Genomic DNA, 24,926 nt, shown 5'->3' with positions numbered 1-24,926 from the left:
GGATGCTGCTTATTTATTTCTTGTGTCGCATAGCGATTAGTTTCAACTATGTAGTATTTATAAGCTCTTCTGTAACAAATATTCCAAAGAAATCCAATGGTTTCTTGCTCTCCATATTTATCTTCAAACCACGATCAGCAGTAAATTGAATTTGTTTTACAATATTCGCTCATCCTTCCATTGGTTTGAATTTCTAAATGGATTTATTTCAGAAGCTGTTTCGTCAGGTAAAACATTTCTTGTAAGATCTACTTGTTGAGCTTTGTTTTGATTTTGTCTATAAGCAAGACCACCCCTTGTTCTAGCTCTTTTTGGCAGCATTAAAAAATCTTCTGCAGTGGCTGCTAGATAAACGTCTGTTAACTGATCGTCAATACTTTCTTTAGTGTTATTATCTTCAGAACCTAATTCTGATGCAGTCAAGCTCGAAGACGTAGTAGTATATTGAAATGTTGGTATCTAGCCTTGACAATGGAAATAAAACCACGCAAAACAGCCTCGGCAAAAATTAATCATTGCAGACATTATGGCTCGGAAAAGAAATAAAGCAAAGTTTAAAATAGCTCGGCAGCAAACATGTTAAAGCCTTAAAGTAAAATAAAAAACTTTAAAAAAGATCAATGATTAAAAGTTATTCGTAACAGTTTTTTTAATTGCATATAAATTGTTAAAACTTCAAAACAGCCATTATCAAATTGTAATGAAAAAAATAATAAGCATTGTCAGTTACAGCGTGAAATTATTAGTCTATTTAAAAAAATGTACAGTATTAAATTGATACTATTTTATTTAAAAAAACAAAAATCTACAATGAATTATTCTAAATAGTAAGAAAAGAAACTACAATTTCATTAGACTAACGTTAAATTAACTGAGCAACATTACAAAGATTTTGATTGCATAACTTGCTTCCATAAAACTGTAAAAGTTATATTTTAAAAATTTGATTGGATAATGTTCGACCTAAACAAGTTTAGATTGGACATTTTGTCCGGGACTTTATAAAAAATTAAATTGAGCCCTGGTAGTACATAAAAAATGTGTAAATGAAGTCACATAGGCTGTAGTAGATGAAGCCAAAAGTGATCAGAGAATTCATAATTAAAATGAAATAAAACATGATGATTATCAAAAAATGTTAGTTATGTTTATTCATAATCAATAATAAACTAATGTTAATTTATTTTTTAACATAAATAATTCCTAATCTTTATGTCTATTAATAGTACAAATATTTTTGTTTTTTTTATTTTAATATATGGTTATTAGAGGTGTTTGATATATGGGATAATGTGTCACAGTTTGTTGAACATCATTTGGAGAATAAAAAGGTAAAATTATTTTTATAAATATTTTTTAGATATATTTATAAATATAACTTAATGAGATATATATTACAAATAAGTACATTTTATAGGCTGTAAAAATACCTGGTTTGGGAGTATTTACTTTTACTTCAGTCAAACTTGATGTATCACAAAAAAAATTTATTCTTATACAAAAGCCTGTATTTGTTATATCAGAAAAATTTGCACAAAACCACAAGTTGTCACAAGTTAAACACTCTATACCAGGTTTGGATATATTTTTTAGTTATTTATTTATAAAATTTATCTTATGTGTTTAATATTTTACTCTTAGGTGTGTAATTTAATAAATATCTTGTTTTTTATTATTGCTAATTGCCTTTAAAGTTCAGAGGTAATGAGGCCTACTGCTGCTTTTAAGCAGCTGTAGGCATCAACAAGAAGTTTAAAAATAACAAAAAGTTTAAAAACTTCTTGTTCAAGTAATTAAGAAGTTAATTTAAAAAAAAACAGTTGTATGTAAAAAACAACATAAAACAGTAAAAAAAAAAATTTTATGTAAAAAACAACATTAAATTTTCATTCTAAAATACTTAGGCTGTAGAAACCAAAATAAACTTTTTAATTTTGGTTTTAAAATATTGGGCAAAGAAGGTTCACAATTAGCATTTTGTGCTCAAGTAGTTGGTTTATTAAAATTAATCCAGCTAATGACAAATTTAGTAATCATTTGATGAGTAAACATTTAAAATCAGCAGATACATAAACTTTAATATTTATTATAACTAAGGATTCTAATTTTTTAGATTTTACATATTAAACCTGCTTGGCACAATGCCAGCAGCTAAAGTCATTAAGTTAATTGGTGAAAGAATTGGTTTGTTTTAAATTTAAGGATATTATTGCTTCACTTAATGATGGAACTAGCTTGATAAATAAATTTGCCATGTCAAAAAATCATTAAATCTGCTATTTATTTATTTGTAATTGATTTTTTTTTTTAAAAACCATTCTGCACTACCAAATATTATTGCCAATCAAGCCGTTAATATCATTAAAGTTGTTAATTGTTCTATAATAATGAGGTTTCTCAAAATAATGATTTAATTCAACTAATGAAACGTTTTTTAAACCATGATATGCAATGAATTAAGATAATCAGTTTTTGAATGAAATAAAATAATAATTTAGCCAATAATGTTGATATGTCAATAACGTAAATCAACAGTAGTAATTTGTCTGATGATATCAGAAATAACATGCTTTTTAATGCACTTAAAACCATTTCCTTGACATCTGTAGAAGCTGAAAGGTGTTTCAAGATCTAGGATATTTGGAACAAAAATAAAAGGCATTTTAAATGATTTTAATGTATTGATATTATTTACTATATTCTTTCAAACAAAAAGGTGTTTGTCAAACTTAAAAAAATTAATTAATATTCTATTATTAAATAAACATTTTTTTAAAATTAATTGTGCTTTGGTTGAATAATCAAAGTACAGTTAATTAACTTGCACATTCTGCAAATATAAGTAAATATATGATAAATATTAGTTCTTACTTAGCACAGGATAAATAGCAAGTGGAGTATTTTAAACAGAATACAAACATTGAAGAAAATCTAAACCTTTGTCTTTCTGAGTGTCAACAATAGTTTGCTAACATTTACCTAATGCATTGTGTTATTTAAACATAGCAAATAGCTATTTATTGTAGTTATACTTTAAAAAAAAAATGCATTTCCCATCTTTTGACTAAAGTCTGGTATGCTGTAAAGAAACTAAGAAATTCACATATGCTTAACAAGGAAGCAAAAAAGAATTTTCCATATTTGAATAATGAGACATGCCGGGTATTATTAATTTTGGGTTTACTTTGTAAACAATTCGCTACTGTTGATTATATATATTATTCTGTTCCCTGTAATATGGGATGAAAAAAACTATATGTTAATCTTCAAGGAATCAGCATAAGGAATTTTAAAAGGAATGGTCAAAATAAAAAACTGATTTTTTTATTTTGACCATTCCTTGACAATGGCAAAAAATACTACAAAATCATGTAGAAATTAGAGGAATAGCTGATAATGATATACTTTTAGCTACGGTTTATGTTTTAATTTAGTTAACTACTTAAAGCTCTAGTCAGAGGGGCTACTACAATCAAGGAGGCGACCAATTCTTTTGTTTATATAATTGTTATTAAAACTCTTTTTCAACCCTTTAACTTCTAAATAAACTTGCCCTGAAAAATTGTGTAGAGAAACAAGCTGAGTGCAATATTATAAGGGACATGATGGGTCTTGGAACTTCTTCCTTACAAAGTGAGCACTCTATCCCTACTCCTGGTAAATAATGTTTATCTTTGATTAATGACCCATCAACTAGGGTGCTTCTACAAACAACTTTTTTTGAAAATGCCTGCTGGCACCCCCTGAATATGTTATATATAATAAAAAAATGCTGGATTTAAAAAAATTTTGAATAAAAAATATTTTAAGGGGTTGCTACTGACTCTCGGACATTAAATAGGTCCCTAATCGTTATAAAAAAAAAGTTTTTCAAAAGTATGTCATGTTGGGTTTCAAACAAAGCGAAATTATATAAAAATTTCAAAAATATGAATCATTTTATAATTAAATTTTTTTTAAATTTTAGTGAACAGAAAATCATGTTTTTTAACTAAAAACAAAAAATAGGGAATTTAACAAGATTTTTTGATGAAAATTTTTTTTTATCCATGTTTTTTTATAAAATAAATATTATTTTTGACATTTTTATATAATTTTGCTTTGTTTGAGAGCCAGCATGACATACTTTTGAAATACTTATTTTTTTTTAAATAAAATTTAATGTTCGAGGCTCAGAAGCAACCCTTTAAAATATTTTTTATTCAAAAATATTTTAAATCCAGCATTTTTTTATTGTATACAACATATTCAGGGGGGGCCAACAGTCATTTTTAAAAAAAGTTGTTATTAGAACCACCCTACTGTCAACATTACATTCAGTATTTTGTTACAAAATAATTTAAATATCTAAAGGTTCTAAAGTATAGAACAATTATTTTAATTTGTAAATATCAACAAAATAATGAGTTTATCAAGGTTGTTGGGTGGTTGGAAATGTGATCCATATGTCTAGTACAAAACAAATATAAAGATCCATGCATCATGACTCTTATCAGAAAATTTTTTTTTAAAAAGTTGTTTTAATATTGTTATCTTAAAATGTTTATAATGGTAGTTAATAAGTTATAAGAAACATTTGATAGAAGTAAGATACTAACCAAATTAGGAACTGAACTAAAATGTAAAATTATTGAAATCTTAAGAGCTGAACTGAAATAAATATTAAGAGAACTGATTTATAACTGAAATAGGAATTATTTTATAAGTAAAATAGAAATTAGAAATTAAATCAATGCTACAAGAATTGAATAAAAACTGAAGTAGAAATTATATTTAGAACTTTAAGATCACAAGTGTATGAAATTAAAAACTTCTTTAATAAAAAATGTTATGATTGAATAATCCATAAAAGTTAAGTGTAAAACATAATCCATATTATAATATATGTTCGTCTCAGCTCCAATATGTGCTGCTGGAGCTGAGGCAAACATATGGTATGTTTGCTTCAGCTGCAGCAGCCCAATTCGATTCACTTATCAAAAAATTTTGTTATATCTTGACATGATTGTTAATCAATCTCATAATTTTTTTGTGAAATCTTGTCTTTGAGTTGCTGGATTATGATTGGTTTATTGATGTTTACTCTACAGATGGCCCCTAAGAAAAAAGTTTATTGGTGTCAAGTTGTAAGATCTTGGTGGCCAATTGATGTTGCTATTTCAGGAGATAATGCAAAGTACTTCTTTTAATTTCAAATGAATCAAGTTCTAATAAGGAGGAAAGTTTAAGTGGAACCACAGCTGAAAGTTGAACTTTTAATGGAGCAAAGCCTAGAGCTAAAGCCCATTTTAAGAACTTGTTTTAAAAAGTCCTGCTGGCAGCTCCAGTTATGATGCTAATTTCGACATCATGAATTATCATTCTAAAATAACAGCATGTAATGTTAATTTTAAGTGTATTTGCAGAAAAGTTATTATTTGGAATATTCTTTTATTTTTTAAATTAATCTTATTGAATATTTTTATTAGATATTGTTTTATTGTGATTTTTTGAATGGTATAAAATTTGTTATATGGTATTAAAAATATTTTATATTATAAATGTATTAGTTTGCAAGCATATTTAGATAATTGTCCAGAAAAGTTATTTTCATTATGTGATAAAATAAAGATAAACCAAACTTGTTGTTTTGATAATATTTTTTATGTTTTAATAAAAGGTTTTTTATATCTTACATCTTAAATTTTTATTTTCTATTTGAGTTAGACTCAAATAGATCTTCCTATAATAGAAATATATTTGAACTCAAGGTTATTGAAATGTGACTTCAAATATATTTTTTTATTTTTAGGTGATATTCCAGTGATTCCAATAAACTATTCAGCTCTTTCTCACAATTTAAATATTAGTCGGGATGTTGTTGAAGCATCTATAAAAGAAGTCATAAATGCATTTGCACATAGTATAGAATATAATCCTACTTGCCACTTAGGTTTTACAACTCTTGGAAGTATTTTAATACATAACAACTTGGTTAAAATGAAGTTCTTGCCTTGCTTTTTAGAGAAAATTCAACAATCAGTTGGGCTTGCAAATATTTTCTTTAAAGTATCATTTTTCTTTAGTTATATATTTATAGCTTTAATTAATGTTAATGTTTTTAAAGCATCTTTTTTCTTTAGTTATATATTTATAGCTTTTAATCTCTATCTTGAATTTTCATTTAGAGGCAAAAATTGCATAAAGACAAGTTTCCATATCAACTACAAAAGTGCAACTTTACTTTTTATTTGTTTATTTTTTGTTGTCCATTTAGCTACAAAGGTTTTTATGATTTTTCAATGCCTCTGTTATGTTGTTGTTGAAAAAAAATGTTATTGTTGTTGGTCTGTAAGTTGTAAGTCTGTAAAAAAATTGAGAAAATAAGGATAAAGTAAGTCTTAAATGTAATACCAAAAATACTTATACCAAGTAATTAAATCAATAAACCTAATTTGTTTTAAATACTTTTAAGGCACTGTATAACCCAATTTTTTCCAGAACCCTCCCATATAATTTTGCATCTATAAGTTTAATTTAAACTGTTTTATGATTCACACCAAAAAAAGTTTAAACTAATGTTACTAACATTTTAACTTATAATTCTTTTAATACTTCTTGATTTGTTTCCACTGACTAGGAGTGTCCTGGATAATATTTTTTTATTATCCGACCAGTTATCGAATACCTGGATATTTTAAAATTATCTTAAAATTAAATTATTATGACAAAGTATTGCCAATATAAACCTTCAAAATAGCGAATAAGAAGGGGATGTAATAAATCTGGTGAAATGTCATATCCCACAATTCCACTTCATAATCAGGTAAAAAAATTTCATTGTAAATTATTTGTAGAGGGAAAAAAATAATAATATCGAATCATCTTTAGCTGCACAAGGAAGTTCAAAATGTATTGAATTCTGATCAAGTTGTTTGACAAGAATTCTGATCAAGTTTCTTTTGTAAAAAGCTGTTAAAGGAGTTGATGTTTTCTTTAATCTCTTGATTATAGGAAAAAATTATGACGTTTCAAATTATTGGAAACATGAAGGGAAGTTTTAACTGCTAAAAGAATTAGCACTTAAGTTACTAGGACCACCTGCATCCGCTGTTTTTTCGGAAGATTGTTTTAATTATTTATGAGAAAAAGCAATCAAGGCTACCTCAACATGGAGAAACATTAGTTTCTCTACGTTAAGATAAAAGATATATAAATAAGTGATAAACTGATGAATTTGTTGCGCATATATAATTTTAGTAGTATTTTAATAATAATAATAACAATATCATATAGAAACCATTAACATTAGACTATTTAAAAATATAACATTTCTAGATTTCTTTCAATTTTGAACAACATGAGCATGAAATTTCTGATATATAAAAAACCGAATTAAGTTATTATCTGGCCAGATATTGTATACTGAGTAATACTCCTACCCAGCCCGAATATCTGGCCGGATAGCTTATCTTATTTCGGATATTTCTGGAGAAGCTTATCTTATTTCGGATATTTCTGGAATTCCGGATATTTTTCTCAACTTTTAGTTTTTCCAGATGTCAAAAGCATTTTCCATACATACAAGTTTGGTATATATTTTCACAATATATTTATTTTTTAAGCTTTTTTACTCATTACTCATACAAAAATTAAGAAAATTTGAAAAAAAGTTTAAAACAACTCAGCTAAAAGCAAATTAAGAGGGAAAATATATTCAGGATATTTTACCCAAACAATTTTCCAGATTTTTAAAATATGACCTGGATTATCTATGTTTATTGTATGTCTTAAAAAAAAATTTTATCCAACTTTTTATTACAAGAAAGGCATAGTGGGAAAATGGTATTGTACATTTTTTTTTAAACTTTAAGTTCAGAAATAAACATAAAGCAAAGATTTGTTAATAATTATAATCAGTCACAAAAGTTTATCAAATGGGTTTCCTAAAAACTCTCTAAACAAGGAAATAAAATCCAACAGTTTCAAAAATAGTTTCATAGAAGCATAAATTAAAGTGGGTAGAATATGAATAAAATTATCTGGATAAAGTTGCATAATCTATAAATAATAACTGAATATATTATATTAAAATATATTCAGTTATTATTAACTGATATATCATATTCATATTAAGTAAAGGTACTATAAATAATGTAGATATATAGTATTACGTCTTTTTAAGATGTAATTAAGAATTTGAAAGTTAAAAAAACATAAGACGTAATTGGAATTACCACAAATTAGGACACATAAGAGATAAGGTTACATATTATTGAAAACTTATAAGATGTAGTTGTTAAATGCTGTAATATTTTTGAAAATGAATTTAATTGAGAACTCTAATAATTAATCTGGTAGTTTTATTTTAAACAGATAACCCAGAGACAATGAAAAATTAAATTAAATATAAATTATTCATAAAAAAATGATAAGATTAGAATTATATTTAAACAATTTCATTAAATACCAATCTTTAATATTCAGAGTTGTTTTGTAATAGACTACTATTTGTTGTACACTGTCACCTCTTATTATGTTGCTTTTTACCAGCAATATTTTCTAAATTATTTTGCAACCTTTGCTTTACAATTGCATCACCAAATATCGAGAATAATTTATATTTTATTCAAATATCGAGAATAATTTTGGATCAGTTTACACAGAGAACATTGAGCTGTAAAGTTACTAAGCATAAAATTGTACTGGTGAGTTTTCTAACTTACTTTCCAATTAAACGCAACAAAGAGCATTATAGAAATATATAACTTATAATTATAGATGTAACTACAATTAGAGCTTCAATAGTTCAACCATTAAAGTTAATATGCTTCAATAAATACTAACTAATTTTAACTAATTGAATTTTCATTAAATATTTTTTTAATTAATAAAAATTACTAACTTGATTATAAAACTTATAGAACTAATTTTATTGATAGAATTACTTGGCAAATAAAATGATGAATAAAAAGAACATGCTTTACTCATAAAATAAAAAATATTATCTCATAAAATAAAAAATAATTCAAGTTTTTTTAAAAGTATTTTAAGGCATTCTCATATCATGCGATTTCTTACATCATTAGACAAAATAAATTTAATTATAGATTTTATTACAATATTTAGCACTTAACAAATACATATATAAGTATGCATTAAATAAGTAGTTACAACTGTTATTTCAAACTTATACATATATAAGTACACATTAAAAAAGTAGTTACAACTGTTATTTCAAAAAAGGCAGTTGTTAAATAAATATAAATTTAACAAAATAATATATATGTATATATGTATGTGTGTATATATATATATATATATATATATATATATATATATATATATATATATATATATATATATATATATATATATTTTGTTGATAAATGATCACAGCATAAATTAATTGATTTTTACAAAAATGTTCTTTCATTTAAAAGATGTGTATTTTTTTTTACTCCTAACAAGACTGTGAACAAACACTTTTTATAAATTATAAATATATAAATATAATATAAATTGTATTGAGTCAGCAAAACATGAAGATGAAGAGAATTCTTAAGTATGAGGAAAAAAACTAGATAAATAAAAGTTATTAAAGCACTAAGGGAAATAAATTTGTTGAAAGAACAAGAGACGATAGCTTGTTTGAGCAGCAACCGTGATATTGTATTTGTAGAAAAGAGAAAGAGATGCAACCTTACAACAATGGGGCAGTGGCTCAAGCTTGGCAGCTAGAGTAGGTCCAGTTACATTTACAGTACATTTTTGAATCTTGTCTAGAAGAGAAAAAGGGCGTCATTAGAAGAACCATCCCAACTATGACAATAGTATTCAATACAGGAATGAATAAAAGATTTATAGTGTAATTAAAAGTAAGGACAATGCAACAACATTGTAAGCAAAATGAGGAGACGCAACCTTAGCAGATACTACTGTGATCAAAAAGTGAAATTATCATTTAAAACTCCCACGCATTATGAAGGCAGGTAATTTTTTTTTTCCTAAGTTGGTAAGACTGTTTATAACAATTGTCAAGCATCTGTTTGTCAAAATGGTTTAATTGTTTCCAAGTTACACATGTTTTTGTAAATAACCAAAAGTAAATTTTTCGATTTCTACAATGGGTGATTTTGTTGAGCAAAAAACTTGCATCAAATTTTGTTTGCAGAACAAATACTCTTGTGCAGACACGTTGAAAATGTTGCATAATGTCTTTGGTGATCAAACTATGGCACAAAAAAATGTTTATGAGTGGTACAATGAGTTCAAAGAGGGCTGAGAACAAGTTGAAGACGAACCGCACTCTAGATGACCATCAACATCTAACAATGAGGAATATGTCCAAAAAATCAAAGATTTGGTACTTGAAAATCATCAATTGACAATTAGAGATCTCACTGGTAGTGTTAGAATATTATTTGGCTCACCCCAAACCATTTTGAAGAATGTTTTGTGTCTCAAAGCGTCAAGTCTCGATTGGTGCCAAAATTGTTCAATTATTTGGATAAAAAGCGTCGCGTTGATGTGTGTAAAACTTTGTTGTCTAACTATCAAGACCACTTGAAATGCATTATTATTGGGGATGAGACTTGGATTTATACATGCGAGCCTAAAACCACCAACCAATCCAGAGAATATTGTGCAAAAGGTGAAGCAAGACCGAAAAGACCACGGCAAAGTTAATAGAAAATCAAGGTCATGTTGACAGTTTTCTCTGATTATTGTCGAGTGGTGCACTATGAATTGCTTCTGCTGGGCCAAATTATCAACAAAGAATATTATTTGAGCTTATGCTTCAGTTGTGTGAAGCTATTTGTCTGAAACAACTGGAATTATATGCGAACAACTCTTGGTTCCTTCATCATGGTAATACATCATGTCATACTGCATAGGTTCTTCACAACTTTTTTGCCAAAAACTTGACTAATATTGTTCCGCAACCATCATATTTGGTTTGGCCCCATCCAACTTCTGGCTATTCAGCAAACTCAAAAAGCCAATGCGGAGATGCTGTTTTGACACAATTGAGGAGATAAAAACCAAGTCGAAGAAGATCTTGAAGACTATACTGGAAAAAGATATACCTTTTCCTACTGTTTGGAGGACTGGAAAAAGCGTTGGAAAAATGTGTTTTATCGGACAGGGATTACCTTGAAGGGGATGAAGTTGATTTGGAAGTATAAATAAAGAATTTACATTTTATAAACAATTTCTTCTTACTTTTTGATCACAGTAGTTCAATGGATTGTATATTAAGTTTCAATGAGAAGTTAATAGTGAATGATAATCAAAGAACATGTAAAGTTGATATCTCAGTCAGGGTATTGCCATCTATCAATATAAGAATATCAACAATATTGCAAAAAAAATTTGATGTTGATATCGTGGTAAACAATATATCAACATCAACAGGATGTTAGATATATTTTTTACTGAGTTTCTACTGAGTTTTGTTTGGGTTAAATTTCACCAGCCACGTTGAGCAAAAGTTTTAAGATTTAATAATCTCAAAAACTTTCCCAGATACACCATTTGGTGCTAGCTTATGAAGTCCACCATGCCAGATTTTATCAAAGCCTTTGACATGTTAAGAGTAATAGCCCTAGCCTCACCACCTCCACCTAATACATAGTAAAAGGAAAGATATCACTATTTTTTTCACTGAGTAATTTGATTAACTCAAGATATGAGATGTTAGAAATTTGTTAATTAAAAACTTGAATACCTTGCTAATAGTTGAGAGAAGATTGATTAGGTGATAGGATCAGATATAGGGGTCAGAGAGTTCTCCAGAGTTTTTAAAAATTGAAACTACAAATGATATTTTTCAGCAGGCAGGCAAGGGTGTATCCTCATGGTTGTCTGGTGGGGAAGAAATAAGTCTAGACTTATAATAATTAAAAGCGTCATTAACAGAGGCAGGTCTAACATTCTATCATACATGGTTTTGATCTTAATTCCTTTCCCAAAGATAAGAATAAACTATTTGCAAAGAACTTTTCCTCTATTTAGTCTTTTGAATATATGACCTCACTCTTCCTGTTATATCAGAGAAACAGATTATTAGAGATAGTTATGCTTTATTATATTTATGCTTTAACTCTAAAATACATTCTTTAGCGAATTAGTTCCCTGCGTGTAAAAACAAGTTAGGCACAGTATGACCAGAAACATGGCAGGGATAGGGAATTGAGGGAGTTAAGAAAGGCTATAATTTTTATTTTTTTTATTTGTCAGTATAAAGTTTAATTAAAGAGTAGTACAAAAGTTTAGATAAAAATAAAAATAACATAGATAAAATCTTTTTTCTAATTTTCACTTAGTCTCATTCATAGTTACAATTCCTAACTTAGTTCCTAACTTAGTTGTAAGTTTTTGTATCTTGAAATAGATTGATAAGTTATTATTGAAAGGATTTTTACTTCTATTATTGTTTATTTTATTATATTTATTTTTATCTAGTATTATTGAAGATGTTTATTTTGAAAATGAACGAAAAAAAGATGTAGAAGATGACATTGAAGGTGACATTTATATTATTTTTACATATATTATTTTATAATTGATAAGAAAAAATGTAAACACTTATAAAACTAGCTTAAAATAAACATAACAAATGTCAATGAAACATATTATAAATAAGAATAGAAAATTTTTCATTATATTAGTGTCATTGGATTTTTATATCTATTAAAATTCATATTTTGTTGTTTATTCATTCAATCATGTTTACAAATTTGTTTGAAGAATTGTTTAATATACATGCTGATGAATATTTAGAGGTACAAGATGTTTAAAGTTCCAGTAACTTGTTCCAATGATGTTGCTCCAGTTGTTCCAGTAATATTTTCATAGGATTTGATTTTGCTTGGCAATGACTTGGGTATATCTGAATTATAATACTCCTTGCCTTAAAGCTCTTGAATAAAGACTAAATAAATATGAAGTACTTATTACTAGTACTAAGTAACAATAAAATATTAAACAAAAAAAATCATTATTATCACCGTACTGTTTTAATCTATTCTTTACAAATACTTGTGAACTTTGAAGTAAATTTTCTTCTGTTGAATTTTATAAAATTTATTAGACTTAATTGCTCTTTTGTGAGACCATTTAAATGGGCACCTTTAAATGGGCAGTTTTACCTTTAAATCTTAGTGATGATGGCTCTTATCCTTTGATTTGCAAAGACTCTAATATTCCCATACTTGCTCTGAGCATATTATTTCACTTATTTGTTGTAATATCTGAATGTAATGTTTGAATTGGCTTACTATTCTTATATATGTTTTCTTTTAGCACCTCTCCAGTCAGTCGTCAGTCAGTCAGTCAGCCAATGACTGCATTCTTTTTAATTTCAGTCAGTCTTTTTGACTTCAGTCAGTCAGTCAGCCAATGACTGCATTCTTTTTGATTTGTTTCTGGACAAATTAACCGAGTCTTTTTTCTTCTCAACCAATATTGTTGTCAACTTTAATGCTCATCACACTGAATGGCTTTGCTTTAGTACCGCTGACCCTGCTGGCTCTAAAGTTCAAATTTTTGCCTTAATCTCTTGCTCAGATAACTTTGTGGTTCATTTTCCTTTATTTGATTTGACTTTTTGATTTGTATCTTGTCTCTGATCCTAATTTGTGCTCAGTTTCTCCTTGTTCTCCTTTAGGTGGTTCAGATCATTGTATGATCTCACTGAAACTTTTATCTCGTACTTCTTCTATATCCAATTCACCCTTTCATTGCACTTCTTAATATTTAAGCTGACTGGGATTCATTTGACATTTTCTTTGTAACAATCCTCTGGCTAATGTCTTGAACTTCTCTACTAAAAGATCATGCTATAATCTCACACAAAAACTCATAAGCCTTTATCTTATACTTCTTCTGCATCTGATTTACCCATAGCAATTCTTACTACTACCTTAAGGTTGAGTGGAATTCTTTTCATTGTTTACTTTATGATGGTCTTTAAGCTAATGATTTTTTTCTCTGCCAAAATAATATTTTGATTTGTCAAAATAACCACCTTTATTCTGTATTACAGCTGTACAGATCCTCGGCATACAATCAATCAATTTAGGCAGTTTTTCAGGTTGTATTGCGTCCCATTTTACTTGCAATATGTACCAAAGGTCTTTCACAGAAGATGGCTGTTCTTCTCCCAGATTCCTATCAAGTTCTTCCCACAACTCAATCAAATTAAGATCTGGTGATTGTAGTGGCCATTTCATTATTTTTAATATTTTCTGGCTTTGAAGATCTGCTAAATAAGTTTTTTAGATTTTGCTGATATGTCTCGGGTCATTATCGTGCATAAAAACATACTGATTGGAAAATAACCTTTTATCGGAAGGCAACATTTGATGTTCTAAAATGTCTTTGTACACCTCTTTTGTTATAATTCCTTCAATTTTCTGTAGGTTTCCAATATTCCCCCCACCCAAAACATCCTCAAACGACCACCCCCATGTTTCCAGTGATCCACCCCCATGTTTCACAGTGGGTATTAAACATTCTTCTGAATATCTTTCCCCTGCAAATCTTCACACGAAAACACAACATTTGAACCAAAAACTTTAAACTTGGATTCATCTGTTTAAAGGGCGTTTTTCCATTCTTCAATTGACCAATGTTGATAATTTTTAGCCCAATTTAGCCTTTTTGTCTTATTAATTGGTCTTAATAATGGTTTATGAGCAGCTACACGCCCATGCAAGCCAAATTTTTTCAATCAACTCTTCACAGTGGAAGTGCTAATTTTAAGATCACTAAATTGATTGTACACAGACCTGATTTTTTTGGCGGTGTACCTTCTATTTGGTAAACAAATTTTTTTTATTTCTCTATTTTGTAATTTATTAGTTTTTTTGGGCCTTCCAGTACATTTTCTAGTTGCATTCTTACCAGTTTCTTTGTGTCGTTGTAATGTCCTTTGGACACAACATCTTGAAATTTTCATTTTTTTTTTGAAATTTCGACTTGTGAATAACCTTCTTCATGATAAACTTTAATTTTTTCTCTTTCAGCAATGTTTGATTTCTTTCGCTTACCCATTTTATCACTTTCTTTTACCTTTTTCAGACAATTTTTGCCAAAATATAAATATCAAAATTCTTTTTCTTTTTACTACAAAAAAGTATACCACACAAAAAGTTTATTAATTGTCACTCTAGTAAAGGTATTAATAACACTATTTTTTAACAGTGGGCTATTTACTGAATAACTGATTATTTTGACAAACAAAACTGGTACAAGTACTACTAGAAAACGCAAGTTAAAATTGGAAATTATTGATCATGTGTAATAATATTTAGTTTTTGTAAACATATATTAATTAAAGTATAAATTAAACTTGAAAATGTTTGTTTGAAAATGTTGAAATAGTGTATATACATATCTTTTTGAGAATTTTTTTTTTTTTTTAATTTTTGTTGAGTGATTTTCTACTAGTTTATATATATATATATATATATATATATATATATATATATATATATATATATATATATATATATATATATATAATATATATATATATATATATATATATATGTATACATATATACATATATATATATACATATATATATACATATATATATATATATATATATATATATATATATATATATATATATATATATATATATATGTATATACATATATATTTTTATATATATATATATATATATATGTATATATATCACTATTTTATACCCCTAATATATATATATACACACACTTACTAATAGGCACAAGTTTATTGAAAGATTGTCCTAAAATTCGAGATGCTCGAATTGCAATGTATTTTCAAAATCTTCCAACAATTCAGCAGAACTTAGATGTTTCTACTCCTTGCAAATCAAATGCGGTGTTTCCTACCACACCACCTAAAAAAGCACCCCATTCGAAGTCAGTTAACTTTAAGAACATTCTAAAAAATCCAATAAAAGCGATTAACTCCAACAAAGATATAATAGAAGAATTGAAGAAAGTTTCAGATACCCAGTGTGGATTATTTAGTGTTTTTCTGTTTTTCAAATAGTAACTTCTATTAAGATTGCATTGTATATGCAAAAGTAATTTATTATTTACTTTTTTTAATTATATTACTACTTTCTAATGTAGGTGTGGAAATTGTATGAAAAATATGACTGATTTTTGTTACTTTTGCTATAACCACACTAAACAAAATATAGATATTGATAATGCAAATCAAATGAAGAAAAAAGAGCATGAATATGACCATATTCAGCAACTTATCAAACATAGTAGAGATAGTGAAGTTGAAAAGTTAGAAAAGGTTTGATGTTATATCAGAATTCATCAGATGTTATTTAAGATTTGTTAATCGAACATTCTTAATTTGTTCATGTTGTTAGATTTTTTATATACTTTATTTTAAATCAAAAGCATATGAATGATAGAAAGGTAGAAGAAGCTCGCTTGGTAGCAGCCTCAAATTTAGAAAATTTTGAGACAGCAAGAAACAATCATAAACAAAAATCACATGAGTTTAACGTAATCATTTTTTTTTCTTTATATATATATATATATATATATATATATATATATATATATATATATATTTTGTAAATGTATGTACACTGTAAAAAGGGCCAAAGCTGAACATGATTTGTAGTTGTATGTACCCTGTAAAATGGGCTTATGTTACACATGATTACACATGATTAGGTTTGAACAGACATATATGTTAATTAAAGTCTTTAATAAATTGAAGTCTTTTAATTTACAAAGTTAAAGTTCTTACAAAAGATCATAAGTTGAATCTAACTTATTACTTCAAGTAATAGTTTTTATATTAACATAGTTTTTAAACTTTTAAAAAGTTTTTTGTAACAGATCATGAACACAACCAAAAGCTAAAAAATTTTTACTTATTGCTTTTGTTAATAACTAAAAGTAAAAGGATTTTTCATTATAAAATAATGAAAAATAGAATTTGAAAATTTGAAAATTTAAAAAAATAGAATTTGAAAATTTGAAAAATAGAATTTTTGGTGATAGAAAATGTATTTTTTTAGAACACAAAGATAGCAATTAAAGATAATTGAATCTCTAATAAAATATAAATGTATATTTAAAAAAAAGTAAGCAATGAATGTTATAAAAACCATTGTTTATTTATTTATTAAAAAGTGTTTAATATTTATTTAAAGTTGTTTTATAGTTTTAATTAAATAAGCATAAAATGTGAACTTTAGTTCATCTGTTATCAATATTTTAATTTAAATTATAAAATAAGTTAAACGCAAATCTGATTTAATTAAAAAGGCTCCTAAGTAAAAAATTTCATTTCGAAAAAACTTTAAAAAATTTATTTCTGATGAATTTCAATATAAATTTTAGGTCTAATATAGTAAAACAATCAGCATGAAAATATTAAACGGATACTTGAAATATTATGCCAGAACAGTTTTTTTTATGAATTTAATGAGATATTGTAATTTTTAAAGATGCAAACTTTAAAAACATCAAGTGCAAATATCTCCATCTAAACAATTTCTATCCATTAAATTCTTTTTTAATAATTTTTTAATGTTCAAAGAGGAAGTTCTATTGGATATAACATTATTAGCTCTCTGTTTTACTTAAAGGAGTTTAATTTTTTGTGTTTGACTGAAATGAAAATTGACTTGTAAGACTTGTATACAGTTATTGTATTTTTAAGATAGAAAAAGTTATTGAGGTGTGTAACAAATCAGATATATCTGCATATAGTTTTGCTTCTATAAATCTTTCTCAAATGTTTCAACTGACCTTTTTATATATAGCATTAATGTTATTTGAATGGGTTGATTACTTACAATTAAAATACCACGCTAGATGTGTTGTTTTAAAAAATTTAATAATACTTTTTTGAAATAGATCCCTAATGGTATTTTAATCAAACTAAGCATTTTAGTTGACATTTAGTTGTTCCAAACAATATAGTCTCTTTTCCTAGTTTTTAATTTGATTAATAGTTAGTTTTTGTTAAAGCAGTTTGCATTTGAAATAGATTTGCTTAAAGCAAGAAGTTTATCCAATTCTGTTGCTTTTTTCTTTTTAAGTGGCTCTACTCATTTTCCACATATATACCTGGAATATAAACTAATTTAAATTTATGTAAGTATATTTCATTTTAACTTTCAACTTATTATAATATCTTAGCTTATTTGCAACACCAGCAATAACATTATACAGTATATTAGATTTGGTTTAGCTTTATCCAGGTTTATTTGCTTGCTTACACTTTTTTTGTTTCTTGCTGGAAAATTTATTTGATGTTTTGTTAAAATGTCTTTTATTATTTTGGTTTTAAAATTTTTTGTTTTCAGAACTTAAACATTTTGATATTTGACACGTATATTTATAATAAGTTTGTTTCTGGTTCTTTCACATGTCAATTAATTCATTTTGTTATTAGAGTGTCTGGCATTTATCATTTTGCCATATTTTATTATTCGCCAGATTTTGATTAGACTCTGTTCTCTTCGACCCTTTTTTCTATCAGCCAATTAAACACAGGTTTAAATATTTAACAAATTTAAATTGCTGCATTTGATAAGATACTATAAAACAATTTAACAAACAATATAGTATTCAGTGTATGCAATTCTGATCAAACTGCTTTCACATTATATAATTTATTAGATCATGTAAATTATAAAAACTTGAAGTTATTATCATTCTGTAAATTATCATAACAATTATAGATGTAGTAAAATATATTTAATTGGATTACATTTTTTTTTTGGTATTTACAAGTAATAATTTACAAGTTTGGTTTTATTAAAATGGGTTTTTTAAAAAATATTTTGTTTACTAAAGTGGCTCTAATTGTGACATGTGAGGATATATGCAGCAGTTTGTAGCAAATATCCATAGTTTTTCTTGAGTTGCTGTACAACAACAGTTAGTTTCTTCACTGTTACACAAATGTACATAATCAATTACAAAATATAAAAGTACATAATCAATTACATATGTTTTACTAAACCAACTACAATTATTCTGGTATTATACAGATTAACTCATACAGAATAACTCATAAGTTTTTATAATTTAAAAATAAAAAAATGAAAAAAGAGGACTATTATTTTTAGCAAGTTCTATCTTCATCCTCACATTGCTCACTAATACTTAGCAATATATTTTCCTGCAACAAATTCAAATATACAACACCAGTCACAGTGTTATCAAAAAAAAATGGTTCAATTAAACCTCACTAACAGTCTACACCACACTGTAACTCTTGGCAAATTTGAATGTTCTTCTGTAACTTGAAAATTCTCTGGTGCCCAGTAGCTGCAACTGTGTTTATTTATTTATTTGTAATTTACTCATTTAATTAGAATGAAATAGTCTTCCCACTCACAAGACTTTACTCGTCAATCATAATCATCCTCATTGAGCATGTAATTTTATCTTGTAATCCAACTCTTCTAATGTGTGAGCTTCAAATTTCAAACTTAATCCTAGTGTGAGTAATGAGGATCCTTGTAAGTGGATCTAAAACTTCCTTTTAAACTATTTGCGCACTTCCACATTTTTTTCACACTTATGGTACTTTAAAATAAATTTATGTTTTTCAAAGTCTTGTCAAATATCAGCTATTATTTTTAATATTTTAATAAAGTTAAACCTAAAAAAAATTAGAAAAAAAGATATATTAAAGTGTGTACACATTTTTTGAGGACACCCAGCCCCTATAACATTCAAAGTTATGTTATGTCTCATTTGGTTACAATTGGTAACAAAGTTACATTCTCTTATTTTAGTTAAACATTAATCAAATAAACTTGACAATGCAGTAAATGTTTGTTTATTGTTGACATATTGCTATTTATCTCGCTATTTTATTTTTATTGTAAAATAGCTTCATTTCAATTAATTGCTTAGTCTTAAAAAAAATTCAATTCACAGCATTATGTTTCAATTGGTTACACTTTTAAAAGTATAATCAATTTTTGAAAGCAGCCATAGCGCTGTCTTAGCGCGCTTGCCTCAGAATCTAGAGGTTCGTTGTTCAATCCCACCTCTGGGCAATTTTTATAACATTGCTAAGGAAGGAGGTGTGAACTTTCTTTCAAATGATCTTCGGACATGCTTGGTGATAAGACCGTATGGTCTTCTTGGGACACCTAAAATAGAAAAAAGCCAAATTGTTTTATAAAAGTGTAACCAATTAAGACGTAACCCAATATATATATATATATATATCTTTGTGTGTGTGTGTGTGTGTGTGTGTGTGTGTGTGTGTGTGTGTGTGTGTGTGTGTGTGTGTGTGTGTGTGTGTGTGTGTGTGTGTGTGTGTGTGTGTGTGTGTGTGTGTGTGTGTGTGTGTGTGTGTGTGTGTGTGTGTGTGTGTGTGTGTGAATATTATATGGGTATCTAATATTTTCACAAAAAAAAAAATCAAAAGCATGTCATGTTAAAATGTCATGTTGAAATACATGCATTTAATATTAGGTTTGAATTTAAGCAAGTATTCTTAATGTAAAAAAAAACAACATCTTTTACTGCAAAAAAAGTAAATAAAAATTGTTTCATTACTGTTTTATTATTTTCTTACTTTTTCATCGGATTTTTTTAAAAAAGAATTTAGTAATGATTTTAATAAAAACACTAATTATACAGTGAGGAGACACTAAGGAGGTGTTAAGAACTCTGGTGTCAGGACCAAAGTTTTAGAGTCCTCTTATTATAGTATAAAGTCATTATTGACATGTTATACGGACATAAATCAGCTGTGTAACACATATATAATATAAAAGGTATATATTACCGACTAAAGTACGAAAGTTTTTAAATTTTTAGCGCTCTTTTTTGTTCAAAGATCGATTAGTTACACCCCCATTTCATGTCAAACAAGCAGATTACGGAGGAGCACTTGACATTCAGGTTATTGCTTGCTCTTTTTATATATCTAAAATTAATAACAAATAACTACAAGTATCGTCTCAATGAATAATTAACTTTGTTGTTATCAGGTCAATGAGAGATTTCAAACTATGAAGAATGATCATTGTAAGTATAAATTCCTTGATACCATTGAGAGAATGCAGATAGCGGACAAGTAAGTTTATTTGACATTTCCTATAAGCAAAATTAGTATTTTAAATTGATGTTTGAATGATTTTTCTGTTTTTATAATTATTTTGATATATAAAGAACTTATTTTAAAGTTACCAGCAAGAACAAGATAATATTTCCAAAGTAAAAAATTTTAAATCCGAAGAATACCGTAAAGCATTAGAAACCCAGGTAATCTTTTCCGTTTACTTATGCATTTACGTTGTAACAGCTTTTTCAATAAATCAATAAAAAAATTTATTGTTTTCATTTTGAATCGTTACACCTAATAATTTACTCGTGATAGCATGACGAAGTAAGTTTTTAATGTTAATAAAAATGGAAAATTTAAAAAAAAAAAAGTACGTCTTATTTTAAGGGACATTTTTTTTATTTAAATATAATAATTTTTTTTAGATTTGCATGAAAAAATATCTGGATACAAGTTCAGAAATTCAAGAAGAAAGGAAAGTTAGCCCTAAAACCACTACTTTGGTTCCATTTCAAAATCACCAGGTCATTTGAAGCAATTTTTATTATATATTTTTATTAGATCTTGTTATATTTTTAACACCTTTTTATTAGGCATAAAAAATTGCTTTCGATAAGTTTGTTTTTTTTAATTACGTTTAGTTTCCAGTTAAGTTAGCTCTTAAAAAGAAATTAAAGAAACTTTAATTTTATTTCAGGAAGTATATCCATCTTTGTTGTTGCAATCGCCGAACCCAGATAGTGTTCAGCTTTTTAAAGTTCACGGAACGAATAAGATTCTTGATATGGATGAAAAAAAACTACAGAAGCGACGTCAGAATGAACTTTTGTTTAAAAATCAAATGAAAATGGCTGTTGAAAGGCGCGAAAAAGAATGTGTGGCAAGAATGGCTTTGAGAAAAGAAGAACTAGAGATGCTAAAGAGGACAAGGAATGAGTAAGTTTCAGCTCATACTTTATAATTTTTTTGCAACAATTGAAACACGAAAAACTATTTTTATTATTTTGTTGCAGCCTTTTACAAGAATCGTTTATTCGAAATCATTTCAATGTGACACAAAGGCTTGAGTTGGAAAAGAGTTGGTGCGCTCATTGGAAAAAAAAAAACGTAGGAGAGGTTGATGAGAAAATTCGTAATCAATCACCTGGACTTCTGCTACATGACCAATGTGAAAAATATTATAAATGTGCCCAGTGCTTTAGAAAACCCACCAATTACGGAAAGTCAAATGTTTGGTCTGAATCGCGATATGTCTCTGGATCAAGAATAATGCTCTAATTTTTTTTTCAACGATATCTTTTTACTTTTTTTTTTTTAAATAATCTATTAATTCTATGGTTTGTCCTTAAGTTTTTGTATCTATTATAAATTTATTTTGTACCCACAAATGAATGATAAATCCAAGTTAAATTGATGCAGATTTACTCTTGATCAAAATATAGTGTGTTTTTAGGAATCATGTTCTTTTAGTTTGTTTTTTATTTATCTTTTATCTATGAAACAATTTTTATGTTTTGAACTATCATTAGCGTTTTAGCATTGTAAATATTTCTAAACGGCGAAATATACAGCAAGAAAAATTTAATATATTTAACCATAACTTCAATAATGATTCCCAATACCTCAAGTTGAGTTCAAATATCTCAAATTCATTTTCCTTTACCTGAAATTGATTTACCTTACCTTATTAATTTTGAAAATATATAAGTATTTTGAAAAAACTGTTTCGTACAGTTAGTTGTTTTTAAAAAAAACAGGGGAAAACACCCAGTGTTCAGTATTTGGACAAAGATCCCCAAAACTGATTTTGTTAGTAGACAAACACTGGAAATGGGAGTTTATTCTGCTGTTTTACAATTTAATGAAGATTGTACTGGTATTACTTATGTTTTCAAAGCATTTGGCTTACTTGGAAAGTTTACCCTGAAAAAATCAGTTAAACAAGATGTTAGTCGTGTAAGACGAATGCTGCGGAAAGATTTGATTGAAATAAAAAATCAACGAAAGAGACTTAGAGGAATACATAAAGGACTTTTAGACAAAGAAGAACAAATGAATTCTTATATACCTGGTGAATTTATCTAAGATTATTAAGTATTTTTTATTTTTTAAACTTAGTTCTGTCTTCGCCTTCAATTTTCTAGAGTAATGATTTTTGTGAATACTCTAAATTTCAAAACATGATATCTCATCTAATAATATTGCTTCAGAGTTGAAATTTTCACCTATGATTCATTGCATATTAAAGAATCATTTAACAGATAGGTTTTTTTTATAATGTTTTCTACTTTTTTCTATAGAAAGAATTTATAAATAAAAAGCACCAAATTTTTCTAAATATTTATAAAAAATTCATTAAAATCTGAAGAAACCTTTTAGGCAAAAAATGAAACCGTTAAATGGAGCAAATTTATCATCAGAACAAGTGTGCAAAGTTTCAACTTCATTTAAAAACTATAACTTGAGAAATATGGTTTCAAAATTTCGCTTTTTAGCCCATATTTTAGGGTAAATTTCCGCCATTATAAATAGTTACCTAATATTTCAATTTTTTTTAATTGGAAAAAACATACATATTTAATAAATCATAATGAAAATGAGTTTTATCTTAGAATCTGGATTTTAGTTTTTTTCCTGCGGTACCACAACATTAAGTTCAGTATTATTATATAGAGATATTTGTAAACAAATCTTAATACATAAAATAACAACTGAACCCTCAACTAGGGTTGATTCATCAAATAAATGAATATTAATTCTGAATCAATCTTTGAAATGTAAAATTGAAATAAGCTTCTTACCACTCTAAAATAATCTTTGCTAATAGTACACCAAAATAACCATATCACAACTAAACAACGTACACCAAAATAAACATACCACAACAATAATACAACGTAGAGTAGGCTCATAAAACCTTTAAAGCATTGTTGATAAAAAAATAATAGTTACACATTACTAAATTTCATGAAGTATTTAAGTCATCTAAAAAACAAAAATTAACAAAAAAAAACCCTCTAACATAAACTAATATTCAAAAATAACACTTTTGCAGCTAAGAACTCACTGTACTCGACCAAATTAAGAAGTTCTTGAATGCAATATGAATAAAAATATATTAAATATTTATAATAAAAGTTATTTAAGATCGTAAAAGTAATTTTAGAAAATTGTTAGTGTTCTTAAATGGTTTGTTGATTAATTTTAAAAATAAATCTGGTCATATCAAACTATACCCATATATGTGGTGATTTGCTTATAATAATGAATTATAAAAAACCTGTTCAATGATTTGCAAAAAAAATTATAAATCTGAAGAATGAAATAAATAAATGTAAAATAAACTTCTAATATACATACCTATAAAACTAACATATCAAAATATTTTCACTGACTACAAATAGAAAATGTATTATTTATGCATATAACATACACTAATGAAAAACTTAAAGCTGATTATCTACAGGGTTAATAAAGTAAAGCAAATTTAATGCTCATAAATATTTAATAAATTTCCACTACTTAAAAATACTCTTATTGTCAACTGATATTAAAATATCTTACCTTTTGAAACAATTAGTTAAAAATTAAACGCAAAAAAAAAAACATCTCAAAACTTCATTCAAAACGGAGAATTGGGAAGGATTATTATTAAAACTTTTAATAAAAGAAAAGCACTCCCCACATTATATTATTCTGACAATAAAAATAGATAATAACACATCTTATCAAACAAAATTCTACAATTCATACTTATAATGATGGTAACGATAATGACATAAATATTACAGTATTATTGTAACAATAACAAAAAAATGTCCTCTTTAGTAAGACACAAAATCAGGTTTGCAATTTTATAGAAAACACAACG

The 24,926-nt window shown here is 26.7% G+C and overlaps 1 protein-coding gene across 2 annotated transcripts in view; it reads left to right on the top strand.

Moving 5' to 3' along the window:
• The window catches only part of LOC100199885 (coiled-coil domain-containing protein 81), a 37,569-nt gene extending 14,929 nt beyond the window's left edge, over window positions 1-22,640 (top strand). The window contains exons 2-15 of one of the 2 annotated variants that reach the window (XM_065792294.1): window positions 1,270-1,331; window positions 1,418-1,574; window positions 5,792-6,048; window positions 6,168-6,211; window positions 12,448-12,509; window positions 15,738-15,993; window positions 16,114-16,288; window positions 16,399-16,506; window positions 20,809-20,892; window positions 20,982-21,067; window positions 21,177-21,255; window positions 21,481-21,579; window positions 21,753-21,991; window positions 22,069-22,640. In XM_065792294.1, coding sequence (XP_065648366.1) covers window positions 1,270-1,331; window positions 1,418-1,574; window positions 5,792-6,048; window positions 6,168-6,211; window positions 12,448-12,509; window positions 15,738-15,993; window positions 16,114-16,288; window positions 16,399-16,506; window positions 20,809-20,892; window positions 20,982-21,067; window positions 21,177-21,255; window positions 21,481-21,579; window positions 21,753-21,991; window positions 22,069-22,333 — 1,973 coding nt within the window. In that variant the 3' untranslated portion in view covers window positions 22,334-22,640. The remainder of the gene's footprint in view (window positions 1-1,269; window positions 1,332-1,417; window positions 1,575-5,791; window positions 6,049-6,167; window positions 6,212-12,447; window positions 12,510-15,737; window positions 15,994-16,113; window positions 16,289-16,398; window positions 16,507-20,808; window positions 20,893-20,981; window positions 21,068-21,176; window positions 21,256-21,480; window positions 21,580-21,752; window positions 21,992-22,068) is intronic. The other variant, XM_065792295.1, reaches the window with a different exon arrangement.
• Window positions 22,641-24,926: the final 2,286 nt, after the last annotated feature.

Source organism: Hydra vulgaris, chromosome 03 (assembly GCF_038396675.1).
Source record: "Hydra vulgaris chromosome 03, alternate assembly HydraT2T_AEP".
Taxonomy (NCBI): Eukaryota; Metazoa; Cnidaria; class Hydrozoa; order Anthoathecata; family Hydridae; genus Hydra; species Hydra vulgaris.
The sequence above is the reverse complement of the archived record's forward strand: the minus strand, read 5'-3'. Positions and strand labels throughout refer to the sequence as shown.